The sequence below is a fragment of the Sceloporus occidentalis genome, unplaced genomic scaffold (genome assembly GCF_023333645.1).
Source record: "Sceloporus occidentalis isolate IW3139 unplaced genomic scaffold, rSceOcc1.0.p SCAF_7, whole genome shotgun sequence".
In the NCBI taxonomy this organism is placed as follows: domain Eukaryota; kingdom Metazoa; phylum Chordata; class Lepidosauria; order Squamata; family Phrynosomatidae; genus Sceloporus; species Sceloporus occidentalis.
This window is the reverse complement of record NW_028316987.1, coordinates 15891361-15908148: the sequence shown is the minus strand read 5'-3', so window position 1 is coordinate 15908148 and position 16788 is coordinate 15891361. Positions and strand designations below refer to the sequence as shown.

General features: G+C 41.2%; 1 protein-coding gene across 2 annotated transcripts in view; it reads right to left on the bottom strand.

The window, feature by feature from the left end:
• Positions 1-16788, bottom strand: part of LOC149309266 (sodium channel protein type 4 subunit alpha-like) — an 89268-nt gene that overhangs the window by 58332 nt on the left and 14148 nt on the right. The window contains exons 2-9 of one of the 2 annotated variants that reach the window (XM_089532070.1): positions 11212-11530; positions 10205-10323; positions 8293-8382; positions 5459-5587; positions 4388-4479; positions 1505-1810; positions 614-677; positions 78-219 (exon numbers count right to left, since the gene is read on the bottom strand). In XM_089532070.1, coding sequence (XP_089388196.1) covers positions 78-219; positions 614-677; positions 1505-1810; positions 4388-4479; positions 5459-5587; positions 8293-8382; positions 10205-10323; positions 11212-11475 — 1206 coding nt within the window. In that variant the 5' untranslated portion in view covers positions 11476-11530. Of the gene's footprint in view, positions 1-77; positions 220-613; positions 678-1504; positions 1811-4387; positions 4480-5458; positions 5588-8292; positions 8383-10204; positions 10324-11211; positions 11531-16788 lie in introns of those variants that run through there. The other variant, XM_089532069.1, reaches the window with a different exon arrangement.

The window sequence follows — 16788 nt, the reverse complement described above, 5'->3', positions numbered from 1 at the left end:
TTGAGGAATTCCTGATGGGCTTCCATGGAATTCCAAGACTCCCCAGAATAGAAAATAATAAGGTAACCTCAACCTACCAGTTGGAAAAGGTTCTCCCAATAGTCCTGAGTCATGAGGCGGAAGAGAGCAAGAAAGGCCCAGCTGAAAGTGTCATAGCTTGTGTAGCCATAGTTTGGGTTCCGGCCAGCTTTCATGCAAACATACCCCTCTGGACATTTTCTACATTAGACAGGGCAAGAGGAAAAAGAAGACATCAACATTGCATCATGGTCACACTAAGGATCCAGCCCCTAAAATCAACGTTGAGCCTACACTCAGGATTTTTCCACCATTAATTCTGCAAAAGCCTATACATATGAACCATCTTTATAGGGTTGTTGCCAGCTTTAAGAATGGCTGTAATATATGCAGTTTCCCCAGCAATTCCAATACCTAAATATTCTTGCTTAGATCTGGGTTTTGTCCCTATCAACCCAGTGATTCATATAGGAGTAATAGAAACACACTTCACCATCCCAAACAATTATACATTTTCAGCCTGATACAAAATGGGAGAGCCCTGAAGAAACTATTTTCCTCTACACAAAAGATTGTTGGGATAGACCTCACTCACCCAGCATCAGAGCTGTTCCCACAGAGCAGAGCGTCAAGTGCACCATCGAGGAAATAGAAATTCTCTTTACAAAGACAAAATAAGAGAAGAAAGGAGAAGAAATGAGAATTTCCAAATTTGGACTTCAGAACTATTGTACATATATACTCAACTATAATTCAGCCTCATGTATAAGTCAAGGGCAGGTTTTGTAGGACAAAATTGTGGATTTTGATATGACCCTTGGATAAGTCAAGGGTATAACTTAGGGACATGCAACAAAGGATCTAAATGATGAAACAAAAGAAAACAAAGCCAAAAAACCCCTACAAAATTAAGGCAGGTTGGATGGAAGAGAGAGTAGAGGGAGGTCAGTGCTTCCAGGACAGATTGCACTCTTGCCTTTCACCAGGGGATGGTTCCCTTTTAAACAAGAGTTAAAATATAGTATTTACATTGACCCGTGGATACGTTGACCTAGGTTTTGGGAGTCAAATTTTTGACTAACATTTCTAGACTTATACATGAGTATATACAGTAAATCAATTTTAAATCAGTTTTTAAAAAAATGAAAATTCTTGTGGTTGTGATTCTCTCCACGTCTGATATAGCTGTGTTCCAAGCCAAGAACATGGATAGTTAATGAGAACTTGGGTCTGTAATGAGTACCAGTTTGGGTCTCATTTTCCAATCAGCGAGACTTAGATTAAAATCCTTCCTGACCCACAGAAATCATTGGGTAGCTTGGGGTAAGTTACCATCTCTTATTAACCTAACCTATGTCCAAGGATTGTATGTCTGTGTGATAAAAGAAATGTTTGATTATGTTGTGCAACATAAGCAAAGGAAAGAAGGAAGGAAGGGTATCAAAGAGGGGGGAAAGCCCTAAGAGGACACTCTTAATAGCCTTACCTTCATTGTGGATATATTCATCCCAGTCAAAGGTCTCATTGCTACTCAGAATGGTGTCGCCATCATATCCAGTGCTATTGCCATACAGAGTAGTGTTGCCAAAAGGATCACTGTCTAGCCCAAAGGCAACTTCTTGCAGTGTGTCATTGGTAAACGGTGGCCACCGGACACACTTTTGCCGCAGGTTCCCCATGAAAAGTTGCAAGCCAATGAGAGCAAAGACAGCCAAGCAGAACACTGTGAGGATCATAACATCAGAGAGCTTCTTCACAGACTGGATCAAGGCACCCACAATAGTTTTTAGCCCTGGTTGAGGTTAGGGAGAGAAACAGTCATTGCTATTTCTTATAAGCAACAAGATGGATCATATATATATATATATATATATATATATATATATATATATGTGTGTGTGTGTATGTATGTATGTATGTATATATATATATATATATGTTGAGAAAAACATCTTTTATTTATTTCCTACCTTTTCCCCAGCACTGAGCCTGAGTCTCAAAAATTTACAAAAACTAGGTACAGATAAAAGCTCACAATATTATAAACAGACAAAATATATAATTACTTATATATATAATTAAAACCAATTAAAATATTTACATTTTAAATAACAAGAAATAAGAACAGAGTAGCAGACTATTAAAAGCCCTTTCCTTACAGCAAGTTTCTGGAGGGGGGGGGGAGTTGTCACCTACTAAGAGGACACCATGGGTCTTATTTATTTATTTCATTTTTATACCACTTTTCTCCCAGAAAGGAACCCAAGGTGAATCACAGATAAAATTGTTTAAAAAACATGATAATCGTCAATTATACAGCCAGCCATCTGTATCCACAGATTCTTTATCTACAGATTCAACCATCCACATCTTGAAAATATCCAAACATATATATCAATTCCAAAAGCAAACCTTGATTTTGCCATTTAATATAAGGAACACCATTTTACTATGCCATTGTATTTAATGTGACTTGAGCATTCACAGATTTTGGTATCCATGGGGTTGGGGGGATCCTAGAACCAAACTGCAGTGAATACCAAGGGCCCAGAAACGGTAACCATTGTATTGTGCCCAGAAACAGAGAAGTAGCCAGTGAAGCTGTTGTGACAAAATATTCTCCCTGTAACTGGCTCCATCAACAATCTGCAGCTCTTTGGGCCAGTTTAAATGTCCAAACATTCTGCAAAGGCCATTACATAATTGCATTACAATTATCCAAAGGGATATAATCAAGGACAGATCACACATCTTCAAGAATGGGCGCCTCTGGTTTGCTGTTGTTGTGTACCTTGAACGTTTTCAACGTATTGTGAACCTAAGGCGTGACCCTATCACGAAGGGTGGTGGTGGCAAGATTTATTCAGAGGAGGTTTGCCTTTACCTTCCTCTGAGGCTGAGAGAGTGTGCCTTGCCCAAGATAACCCAGTGGATTACCATGGCCGAGAGGATTTGAACCCTGGTCTCCAGAGTCATAGTCCAACACTCAAACTGATACTCCACACTGTAAACTTTAATTTTTAAAATGTACTCATGGCCACTATAGCTTTTGGCTTCCAGATTCAGAGTTGAATCCAGAAGTACAAATAAATTACAAAGCTAGGAAGAGTGTAATCCCATCCTGCATAGGATGAATTGCATTCCTCGATTTGGCTTTCATATGAGCAGAAGCATCTCTGCCTTGTCTTCATTAAGCTTCAGTTTATTTGCCATCATCTAGGCCAGTGGTTCTCAAGCTTGGATCCTCCAGGCATTTTCAACTTCAGCTCCCAGAATCCCTGATCATTTGGGCAAGCTGGCTGGGACTTCTGGGAGCTGAAGTCCAAAACATTAGGAGAGCCAAAGGTTGAGAACCACAGATTTAGGCCATTATTTAAACAGTTACTAGCTTAGAACCAAAACAGATTCCCCAGCTCCCTTAATTGCTACAGCTGTTCCAAGGGGCTATATTTTGAACTGAATAAGAATTGGAAGGCCAGTTACATAAGGCTGGATAGGTGTACTTAATTTGTTGTTAATTTTAATAGTTCTATGCTGCCTTTCCCAGTGCTGATGTTGATATAAAAACAATTATATTGCATGAATAGGAAAGACAGTTGAAAGCAGTCCTGTCAAACTCCTGAACCCAATAAATTAACTCCTAAACTGTCACTCTGACAGACTCCACTCTCAGCCATCTCCAACTGTCATACGCCATCCTTCCCAAAATCCCCTCAGACATTTAGTCAAGCATCACTCACTCCCAACATTCCACACTCTCGCCCTCTCCCAACAGATCATAACCCTTCTAACATCTACTAAACAATGCATACATAACTATATTTTACCTTAATATATCTAATAACAGCAACAACATTTTCTACATAAATCCAGAACATCACATTGACATCCTGTTGCTCAATTTCAATGTCTAATGCTGCTCTGTAAACTTGGCTGCTATGCTACTCAATGCTATTCTCATCATGCTACTCAGTAAACAATATGTTGCACATGTATAACAGTTTTGTATACAGCACTCTACTTGTACCACCGTCAGAAGGGCATGACCATTGCTCATTGTCCATAAACTTCATTCTATGTGGTTAATATAGCCTACACCTGCATAGAATTCAAAGATATAGCCATGTTAGTCTAGAAAATTAGTACGCAAAGGGATCTTGTAGCACCTTTGAGTAACTGAAAGAAAGAAGTTTGTCGCATGAGCTTTCATAGAATTGAGCTTACTTTCTCAGATGCATGTTTTGGAGTAGAAAATCCAGAGACAACCCTATATAAGTGGTTTTGTGTGTTCATCGTATGTCACTAACAGCCAATGTCTACACACACACACACACACACACACACACACACCCTCTTCCCCATTACTCACCTGGAATGACAGTAATGGTTTTAAGTGCTCTGAGAACACGGAACGTCCGTAGAGCAGAGACATTGCCCAAATCTACAAATTCCGTAAGATAACTAAAAAAGAGATGGCAAGGGAGCTGTTATGAAAAAGATAATTCACAAAAGCAGAAATACAGTAATAGTTATCAGCTGGTCAGAGAGATACAAGTCTGGGAACCAGAATATGGAAACGTTAACTCTGAGGTCAGGGTAGCAAACCTTCAAGTCTATACAAGGATTTAATACAAGTCTATACAAGCATCATGTAGAAAGATGGGATGTGATTCAGTTTTAACAGCAAAAAGAAGTTTAAGGGGAAGACTGAAGAACTTGTTACTGCCACAGCTTATTTTATCATAGGACAGGAGTGGGCAACTGTGGCAAATGCAGAAACCAATTTGAGAGGTGGACCATATCAATTAAAAATGTGTCTGGAGTATTTCCAGTTGCAACCTCCAGTTTCAAATAAATCAATTTTGGTGGGCTTGGGGTGGTGGGTGGGAGTGTAAATAAGGGTCAACTGTTACTCCAGGAACAGGAATTTGCCAATTTGTGGACTGAAAAATAATTCATACCTTTTTTATATGGGATGCTGGAGCTTTTAGACATTATTGGGAAATTTGTGTGGTCTGCAAGCAGCCTTTGGGCTTGTTTCCCTACTAATAGCATCTGCCTACCCTATGAGCTTTCTTTGGATACCAGAGATGACCGGAGTGATCATTGTTTGGTGTGGAAAACATCTCAGAATGGGCATGTGGTGTCTTTATAAGAATTTCTAATTAGAAATGTACAGGTTGAATAGGCTTGTTCTGCAAGAGTTGAAGAGCTTGCCATGTATGTCCACCACCAATCCCCTGTATGGTTCTCCTCTGTTGCTCCCCTTCGCTGCTACAATTACTGTACTTTTAGCATAGCAGAAAGTGAAAAATTGAAAAATTGCTAATTCCTGGAGTACACAGTGTCATATGATATGTGAATCACTTCTTTCCACTGTTAACATTCTCTTGCTTCCTGCAGATTGTTTCCCACACCACTCCTCCTGAATGTAACATACGCCATAACGATGACACTGAAATCCAACCAGTTCCATGGATCTCGCAGGAATGTAAAGTTGTCAATGCAGAATCCTCGGGCGAGTATCTTGATCATAGACTCAAAGGTATAAATGCCAGTAAAAGTGTATCTGTGGACAGCAAAGGGTTAGAGGGCAAAAGAAACAAAATTAATTGCAGAACAATGAAAGATTTTAGTGTTTTTTTTAAAATGTGCATTTGTATCTGTATATTACAGCTTGTTTTTCCAAGGAGTTTATCAGACAAGGGAAAATGGAAGTATAATCCAATGGCAATCTGAACACAATCATGGGGTTTAACGTTATTGCGTGATAACCCACTACACACAAATTCGGGCAATGGGAAGTCAGTCCGAACGCAATCATGTAGTTTAACGTTATTGCGTGATAGACTGCCACACACAAATTCGGACAATGGCATGCTATTTTGGGGCAATGGGAAGCCAGTTTGAACCCAATGCGCATTAACGTAATTGCGCGAAACTAGTGAGTTTAAGTGAATGCATTCTGGCCCCACTTTCTTTTCATTCGAATTTAAGAGAAATTCCTCCCATTTGATAAACTGCTAACATCCCTTAAAGCATTCATCCTTGAATGAAACAATTGACTATGAAGGCAGGGTTGCACTTCTCTTCCACAATATCAGTAAGAAATCTCTACCTCACTGTGGTGTAGATCTGTAATTTTTTTTTTAAATAGTAAGGCAAAGAATAAACAGATATTTTTGTGAAGTTCCCTCCTGAAACAAAAGAAGATGGAAAGAATAAGGGCTGGATTATCAGTGGCTGTATTGGTGCATTTGCGTCAGGCCCCTCTCACTGGCAAAAGACCCAATGCTGAATACAAAGCATGTAACCTGACTCCTTTCCTTCCTAGTTACTTTCTGAATCTCTCAAGTCTTCCATTGCTTGCTGGATGGGTGACTGAATATGGCTAGTGTCTGGACCATTCTTCTATTCCTGAATAGCTGACTGTTGAGCATGCACAGTGGATATGCTCAGTACAGTCCACCAGTTTAGCAACAAAAGGCAAAAGAGGGAGCCAGAAAGGCAAGACATCTGGAAGGACTCATGCCTCTGCTTTCCATGCATGGATATACTGGAGTCTCCAACGGCTATGCAGGACCCAGAATTCACTGAAGCAGACACTGAAGCAGGAATGGCGAGTAGAAACTGGGCGATGAGGGTTTGTTTTGTGAGTGTTTTCTGGCCATGGAGTTTTTGTGTGTTTTCTCTGTGTATCTTCTAATGTTGGTGGATGGGATGACAGCTCTGAGGAAAGGCCAGGGAGACAAGCATCCCTATGAACAAGGATCCTTCCTCCACCTGCTTTCCTTACACATTTTTTTACTCCTGTCTATACTTGAATGACTTCTCATGCATAGAAATACATTCAGATATTTCCATCGGGGTGGGTCACAGGCGGGAAATTCAGTCCACATATTGCATGAATCTCCCAAACATCTTTTTACATCCCTCCCCTCACCCCAGTTTATATATATTTTTAAACTGTCATTGCAGTTTGCCACCAATAAGGAACATGAGCCTTCCCACCTACAACTATACTTCGCTTCTTCTTTTTTGGGTGCCACTACAGCTTTCAGGTGTGTCTGTGTATATGTATGAACGGGGAGGCAGAATGGATATTGGTAAAACAGAAAAATGAAAGGAATGAATTATTATTGTTATTATTGTAAGAAAAGGGGTGAATTCTTTCCATTCTTTCTCCTGAGTAATCTAGTCCTTCCTGCTTTTGAACAGACATGCATAATCAGGATTTATGTACTGAGGTCTTTATCACTTTTACTTATCACTAGTTAGCATGGGTCATTTGGGGGATCTTATGTGGTTAACATAGAAATGACTGGATTCTAGATTTTCTCAGAACTTGCTTTTCTGTTCCAAAATACTGCTTGCTATGTGGGCCTGTGGATATTGTTGTCATCGACATCAACATCAACACATCCACCCACCCAGCTTTGCAGATATGTCCTCTGAGTCCTTTTTTGCAATGGATTTTTGTTTCTCATATCTTCAGTGTTTTGAGTGTTACTAAATTATTTTCTATAATTTTAAGGTATTTGTTTTTTAATATAGTACCTTATTTAACTGGGATCTGAAAACTCATTTTTAATAGATGCACTTTGTTTTGATTCGTGTGTGAGCTGCCCTAGGTCCTATTCAGGTGAAAGGCACAATTTAAATCAAATAAACTAACAAACAAACAATATATGAACATCTGAGTAAAAATGCATTAAATTAAGCTGTTAGACTTGCTGATGTAGCAGGGTTGGATGTTGTTGTTTTTTCACATATGAGGATTTTTGTGCTGCTATGTAACCTTCTTTGTATTTTATTTATTGTTAATTTAATTTCTGTCCAACCACTCCTAGAATAGCTCACACATGCGTCAAAGGGGCCCCTGTTTTGGGAAGTGCTCCAGGACCCTAACCACCTTAATCCACCCTTAGATAAGAAAACCAATTGCTGAGCTAGCGTTCAGTGTGGGTTTGTATGCACACACACGCCTATTGCTGCAACTGAGAAAGCAGTTCTTGGTGTTATGTTATACCTGTCTTGACTCTGAGTTGAAGTGCCCTACCTTCCTCAGAGAACAAACACAGTTTCCATTAATATCTTCCATTAGGTTTACACAAGATTCTTCATCTGGCCATTCATCTTCCCTTTGGAATTAAATTTTCATGTACCTACTCCTCTTTATACATTCCCTCCCTCTTTCCACTCCTCATTCCCATTCCCCCCCCTCTAGTTTTAACAACTGAGCAGAAGAAAAGGGGGAAGGCTGAAAACACTTACTCCACATTCTTGGCCCATGGTGGTGGGTCACTCATGGCCATGAAGACACAGTTGGTTAAGATGGTTATCATGATAAACATACTGAATAATTTGAAAACAAAGTCAAGGAAATACATCAAGACTTGTTGATAAAATTCCCAGAACATTTGATAAATCAGGGAGAATAAGACTTAGGTTGGGCCTGTGGTGATTATGGGGTGGTATGGATGGGCACTTTGTGGTTGCCTGACTGCGAACTGGGCACAGCATTCACATGCTTCCAAACCCTACCGTGTGCTTTGGGCACCATCTTGGCGCACCCCCATTTACACGGGGCACGCATGATGATGTCTGCTGTGCACAGCAGCCAAACTGTGCAGCGTATGAGGGGCATCATAACCCCTTGCCATGGCAGTTATGGCACCCCTTCTGTTGCACAAAAAGAAGCCCTTTGGGAGGGTTCTTTTTGCACCGTGCACAGGCCATGGCATGTGGTTGCCGCGGCTTGAGCCCTGGTCGTGCAGTGGTTAAATGCTGGTACATACTATTGCTATGTGGTTTCAAGTTGCTTGTTGATTTATGGTGACCCCATGAATTTCATAGGGTTTTCTTGGGTAAGGAATACTCTGAGGTGGTTTTATCAGTTCCTTCCTCTGAAATATAGCCCACAGCACCCGGTATTCTTTCCATCCAAGAACTAACCCTGCTTAGCTTCGAAGATCAGACAGAATCTGATGCCTTTAGGGTATTTAGGCATAATAATATTGTTAGGTATGTATTTCCTGTCATGCTAACTGTAAAACACAAATAATAATGACATGTGACACTTGCAGGAGGAAATACAGGTTGAGGGAAAATGAATTACCAGCAATTGTGATGAAAGCTTTTTGTCTGACCAACTGTGTTTCACTGATGATAATCATGCCACTGGTTGAGAACCACAGAAGGTTCTTTGGTGCAACTTTCATTTTGCTGGCAAGTCTCAAAATATCATGGCCTTGAAAATCTAAGCTGCAAGGTCAAAGCTGAACTTCTTGTAAAGACTCTGATCTTTTGTTAATCAACTAAAATAAATAACTAAATTACTTAACCAACTTGGGCCACAAGGGAACTCAGAACTTCGCTCCTCAGCCAGCTGGCTAAGTATAAATTAGAATTTCAAATAAATGTTAAACTCTATCATTCAGACATAAAATTTGTCAGTATGAAACATCTTGGTTTCTCTCCACTCACCCTCCAGGAAGGAGAAAAGCCTCACCAACCTCTTTTAGATTTTCAGGCATTGGCAGGTATTGGCAGTTATTCAGCTGGAGCTGAATAACTGTACATTCAGCTGGAGCCAGGGAGGTAGTAGTGCCTGGAAGAAGACAAGCCCTCCCTTCATCTACCATCTTGAGGGAGAGGAAGGCAGGCTAGCTCCAAGAAGCCAAGTCCTCCCTCCAGTCCACCTGCCTTGGTCCAGGCCTTGGAGGTTGAGAAGAACTGCTGGACCTGATCCCGTTCCCCCCACCACTCCCTTCTCCTTTTGTGCCGTGTCTTTTTAGATTGTAAGCCTGAGGGCAGGGAACTGTCTAATTAAAAAGATTATATGTACAGCACTGTGTAAATTTACAGCGCTTTATAAATAAAGGTTAATAATAATAATAATAATAATAATAGTTTCCATAAATTTCACAGAACAGGAAATGGTAATGAGGAAGAAAATAAAAGTGTGTCTCACTCACCCCAGTACTGAAAGAGTTAGGGTCTTTTGGGTCTTGTGGAACCAACCTGTCCCTAAGTGGCAACCTTTGCAAAACATTGAACTGACTTTTTATCTTCCCCTATTTTGTCTTACAGTAACAACAACAACAACAATAACAACACAAAAACCCTGCAACTTCCTCTGCTGGTGATACCACAGCATATCCAACTCAAACAATGCAAAGGATATGAATGTATAAGCACTTGAATGGCACCCCTCCGGATAGGGTGGAAAGGATCCAACATATAGAGTGCAGGGGTGGCACTGAACCGGAAAATGGCCTTTCCCTTGCTGAGAAGGATGTATGTCTGAGGAAAGAGAAGAAGAAGGAACAAAACTGCTCATTAAAATGGGCCATGGCAAATTATATCTTATTATCAAATTATTAGAAAAGAACAATACTTTGACACTGCAAAATTGCTTTGAGACCATATGTATATACTAATGGCTTCCTCTGAACTTAGTCAGTTTGTGGGAATTATCAGTGTCCTTTATTAGGATAGTGCCAACCAGAGGCTTAATGGATCGTTGCTCTGACTTGGGAGAAAACAACTTCAAGGTCAGTTCTGATATATGCAAAAAGATTTTCAGAACAAGGCTTTTTCAAATTCAGTTCCCCCTCCCCAACCCTCAGGACCTGCATTCCTATGGTGGGAAGGGATCCAAGGCAAAAAGGATGGAACCAATGCTTTCAATGTATTTTTGCCAGTAACTAAGCCTTGGGAGAGACATCTCAGCTTTTTACAATTGACAAGATTGGTGAAAAGATAGGAAACAACCGAACAATGTATTGTTGGGGAGAAGGCATTGCCATTTAGACAGCAGGAGCTCCTCATTTGGCCTCAGTGATATTCCCCATCTGTGTACTACAACATTCTGCTGTACCTTCAAAGACAACCAATGCTTTATCAAAATGGATTTGGTATTGGTCATACATTGTTGGTTGTTACATATTAGTTTCCTTTGTTTATTTTTCCAGTGAGATACTTGCTCTTATTTATTTTTGCAGTTATAAAAGTTTACATTATAAGTTGTACAGATAAGCTCCTTCCCATTATTACACAAACACACACTGTTATCGTGGTTTCATTGGATTTATATTATCACTGCTGTTCCATACCTCTGTGCCATAATGCCACCACAACTTGTGATGGAGTTCTTCCCTTTCCGCTTCCTACTCAGCTCTTCCCACTTACTTTCTGATCATTGTAGAATGGGTCCAAGTCTTCCAGGGCTATCCCGAGGAGTTCTGGTGGAGGGTCCCCATAAATGAGTGGAAGGTTTCTCCCTTGCTCCAGGTCACTGCGGGGTTTGAGTGGTACTATTTCCTCGTGGATCTCCTCATGGTGCTTCAGTTTCTTTTCTTCCTGCTCAGCAATCCGCTTCTCTATTGCCGCAAGGGACTCGCGAGTGAATGGGCGAAGACAGTCAGGACCAGGGATGTGTGGCGGGAGTGCCATCTTGGCATTCTGCTCCTGGACCTTTTCTGCCTCACGTCACAGGATAATGGAAAAGCTGTAAAAGACATGAAGGGAAAAACATTTCATTTTGCAACAGTTGCCTTTGTTTTCCATTGCTAAAATACTCATGTGAGAGAAATTTGGGTATTGCTAGTGAGAACCTCTAAAAGGCTTACCACGGGGTGCTTGTAATGGTCTAGAGCAGGGATTTCCAACTATTTTGACTCGTGCAGCCTTTATTTCTATCGTGGAGCCCTTAAGAGGCCTACCCTATGTCTTACAGGTTAATGGTGTTTAGGAGTATATATAAGAATATAATCTTATTCTTTAATTTCATGCAATTTTTATTTCTTTCATTTTCCTGGAGTGGCCGCAGAGCACTTGGGAAGTGCACACAGAGCCCTAAGAGCTCCTCGAAGCACAGGTTGGATAAACAAGCAACAAAATGGAGAGAAAGCATGGGATGCAACACTTCTTCAGTTCAAAGACATAGACATGCCATTTTTAAAGTTCTCCCCATATATATAGCCCTACTTATCAGTAGATAATTGCAAAATTTGGGAGGATGCTTCAGTCTGCTGTTTTCTTTACACTAATATTCATCTATTTACAACTGCAAATATGCATGCAGCGCCTCAAAAGCCATTTTATGTCCACTGAATCCCCCAGCAGACTCCTCAAGCCCCTAGACCATTTTTTAAAAATTCAAACATAACCAATTCATCAGCATCCAAACCACCAAAAAAGAAAAGAAAAAAGATTACCTTACTCTCCACTATTGTTTAAACCCCTCTCAGCTTAAAAAACAGTCTTCTTTTCCTGAAGCCGAGAACTGGGGGTGATCTAGGCTGCATCTGCCCTGCAGAATTAATGCATGTTGACACCCCTTTAACAATCGTGGCTCAATGGTATGCAATTCCGGGATTTGTAGTTTTGTGAGCTACTTAGCTTTCTCTGTCAGAGAACTCTGATGCCATAGCAAACCACTATTCCCAGGATTCCAAAGGATGGAGCCATGACAGTTAAAATGGTGTCAAACTACATTAATTTTGCAGTGTGGCAGCAGCCATAGTCTTGTGCCAGGAGTGACAATGTGACCAAAAAGGTTGGGATGGGTGGGCGGTCTTGAAATACAGTATATGTGTTTCTTTTACTGGTGGGGGAAACTCTGGATAAATTGTTCATCTGGAGCCTGAGGGGACACAATCCATACTACTACGGTGTTTCCCCGAAAATAAGTCATACCCATAAAATAAGCCGTAGTAGGATTTTTAAGCATTTGCACAACACAATGCACCTGCATTATACGTGGGTGTGGCTTGCACGGTTTTCAGCATATGCTAAAAGCCACAGTGGGAGAATGGTTCACGTGCCCCGGAAGGGATAATGGCATGTGCACCATGCCACAGGCATGAACCCCATTCTTTTGAATGGGGCTTGAGCATACACACAATTCCCCTTTCGCGGGGGGATCCGGAATGGATCCCCTGCATAAGAGAAGGACCCACTGTTTAAGCCATACCCCGAAAATAAGACATAGTGATAGTCATGGCTATGCAGCATATCGGCACAAAGCAGTAAAGAAGATGGGCAGCCCTTCTCATATGCTACCATGATTCCCCGAAAATAAAACATCCCCTGAAAATAAGCCATAGTTTGTCTTCTTGAGGAAAAATAAATATAAGACAGTGTCTTATTTTCAGGGAAACATGGTATCAAGTTTGTAGCCCCTCATTTGGCTGTAGTTCAGCCAATGGCTTCTGGCCATGCAAGTTTGTCACCCCATTATTTCAGCAGTTACTATGGGTTAAAAATAAAATTAAATATGGCTTCCCTCCACTAACCTAGCATCACACGCTGTCGTTTTTAATTGGGACACTGTTAATGAGGAACACTGCTAGGGCTCCACACTGCTTACTGTAGTTATGCCACAGCTTGAAGTTGCAACAACCCCTTTTTAACAGGGGACTGGTGCTGTACTTTGACGCCTCATATCAACCCTAACATCCAATTCATAAAGGAAAAAGGAAAGGAAAGAACACTGCCATTCTTGGATGTCCTAATCATCAGCAAACCGAATCAACATTTGGGCCACACAATGTACAGAAAACTTACATACATGGACAGATTTCTGCACAAGAACTTCAACCATCACCCAGGACAAAAAAGAAGCAGGGAAGAAAACCACTGGTAGACTGGGCAAAACGGATCTGTGAACCCCACTGCTTGGAAGATAACAAAATCAGTACTCAGCAAATGCAAATGAGAAACCACCCAGGGTCATGGGCTTTCCCAGCAGATAATGATCACCAATTAACAGACACTAATCCTCTTTTCATATCCTCCCACCTTGAGGCCCTGCCACCAACAACAGAACAATACACAGATTAAAATGGAAATCACTCCTCCCTACCCAGGGTCACACAGTATATATATATCCAACTCTCTTCCATGCCAGCGTTCTCTGAAGATGCCAGCCACAGATGCTGGCGAAACGTTAGGAATAAACTCTTCTAGAACATGGCCACATAGCCCAAAAAAACCCCACAAAATCTATGGATGCCAGCCATGAAAGCCTTCGACGTCACACCCATAGGACTCTTACACATCCCAATGTGTAGCCTTCCCAAACATGCAGACATTAGCATCTACAAGTAAGCCTTGATACAGATAGACAGGACATCTAATAAACAGAGGTTGGGAATGATAGTGGGTTGATTACCTCCAAAAGGTTTGTGTATGTCATTGGGCAGATAATTTCAAAGTGAAAAATGCCATAAGCACTAAAGTGAAAAATGCCATAAGCAGCCATGTTCTTCCTGGTCAACTAAAAGATGCCATAAGTGATTTATGCACAAATACACCCTGCAAACACAATTTTCTGTACAGTAATTCTGATCCATCTTCCTGTCATTAGTAACTAGCCATCCATTCCTCCCGCCACCCTTATGTCTATTATTTTCACTCACAATAGTATGTTTGCCAGTAGTGGCTGGTGATTTCTGTGTCAATGGGGAGATAAATCTGTTCTGTTTTGTAGTGTGGATGATAAATGAGCTACCAAAGATTCTGAACCTATTTTGGGGACAAGATCAAACATTTCAAAGAGCTTATGGTTCCACTAACCCCACTGATATGGAATCTGCCAGCTCCCACAGTGGACAACCTATCTAGCCACATTAAAAGTGTATTGTATATGTTTTGGGGTAGTGCTGGGACAGTATACTTACAGCTATTTAAAATTTTAAAAATAAACTTGTATAGATGAATATCCCCCTGCAGAAGCTATGCAACAAATATGTCCAGAGCCAAAATAATAATAATCCTGAACACATTACCTAGTAATTCTAAAGTATGGCATGAATGAAATATTAACTCAAATTACCAATATGTTACTGAATGTTTTCTGCTGCTACATTCTACATAGTAAACAAAATATTAATTTTTAACCTGAGTTGAGAGAAAGACTATAGTGTTACCTTAGATATAAAATATGAGTGTCTGGAAAATAACATCTTTGAGAGGAGCAAAAGAAGAAGGAGTATCCATTAAAACAGTAGTAGGAATAGGAGTAAGGAGAGTCAGTGTGGTGAGGTGATTTGAGTGTTGGACTATGACTCTGGAGATCAAGGATCGATTGCCCGGTTGGCCATGAAACCTGCTGGGTGTCCTTGGGCAACTCAGACTCTCTCAGCCTCTGGGGAAGGCAATGGCAAAACTCCTCTGAACAAATCTTCCCAAGAAAACCCCATGATAGGATTGCCTTAGGGTCACCATAAATCAGAAACAATTTAAAGGCACACAGCAACAGTAAAAGCAGTAGCTTTGTTGATGTTGTGTGCGTTCAATTTGTTTCTGATTTATTCTGATGCTAAGGTGACACTATCATGGGGTTTTCTGGGGCTGAGAGTGTGTGACTTGCCCAAGGTCACCCAGCGGGTTTCCATGGCCAAACAGGAAATTAACCCCTGATCTCCACAGCTGTAGCTCAAATCATTACACCACACTGGCTCCCAGTAGTAGAGGATGATGATGATGATGATGATGATGATGATGATGATGATGATGTATTTAAAGTACTTCTCAGAAAAATCCATCCAACAGTGTGTGTGAGAGTGTGTGTGTTCTGTTGTGTGCCTTCAAGTCATTTCTGACTTATGGCAACCCTAAGCCAAACCATGGGCTTTTTCTTGGCAAGATTTGTTGAGAGGAGGTTTGCCATTCCCTTCCCCTGGGGCTGAGAGCTTGTGACTTGCCCAAGGTGATGACCCTGGGTTTCATGTAGGTTTCATGACCGAGTGGGAACCAAACTCTTGTCTCCAGAGTCCTAGTCCAGCAGTCTAACTACTCCGACACGCTGGCTCTTGAGCTGACTATTATTATTCCCGTATTTATAGATGTAGGACTGAAATGGGGGGAAATTTGGCTTCAGCCAGGTTGGAAACCTATGACTAGGATGAAATTAGAACAGGAGCTTCATAGTTCACACACTACCAGCTGTTATGTGTGACAGCACTCATGCAAATTGTACACAGCAAACAAGAAATAAAACTGTGCCTTTTCCCCTCTTTCTTGCCTAACATCGCACAGTTTCATACTTGAATTGCTTTCAGCCCCATTGCCCTATTTTTGGCATCAAAATAACAGTGAGCTGTCTTACTGAAATATTGAGAGGGAGAGCTCAGTAAAGGCCCTTTGCAGATTAACACAGTCCTGTTATGAGTTAGCATGGTGTAGTAGTTTGAGCATTGGACTATGTCTCTGGAAATCAGGGTCTGAATCCCAGCTCAACCATGTAAACCCACCAAGATTCAGAAGAGGGCAATGGCAAACTCTGTCTGAAGAAACTTGCCAAGAAATATCCATGATAGGGTCACCTTAGGGTTGCCATAGGTCAGAAACGATGTGAAGGCGTGCAACAACAGCAAAACAAACACGTTGACTTTAAACTTCTGTAAAGCCACATTTCTTCTTTTCCTAAGCATGCAAACTATGTAAAAGACAGAAACAGAGGAGGACAAATTGTAGCAGGGACAGAGTCTCCACTGCCAGAAGGAGGAGGTGCCTAAATACTCTCCCTGCCTTTGGCTTGCCGAACTTGGCCTCTGTGGCAGCAGCTCCCATTGGGGTCATCCTTCCTCCCCATGTGAAGCCAACTAGTCAGTCTTGAGGCGGGTTTTGTACTTGGATGTTTCTTCAGCTGCTGTGGGCCATCACAGAAGGAGTCGAGTTTCAGCAACAGGATGACTCAGGCCATTCCTCCCAAGAAAGGGGAGGAAACGAAAGGGAGAAAGACTCAGAGAGACCCATCTG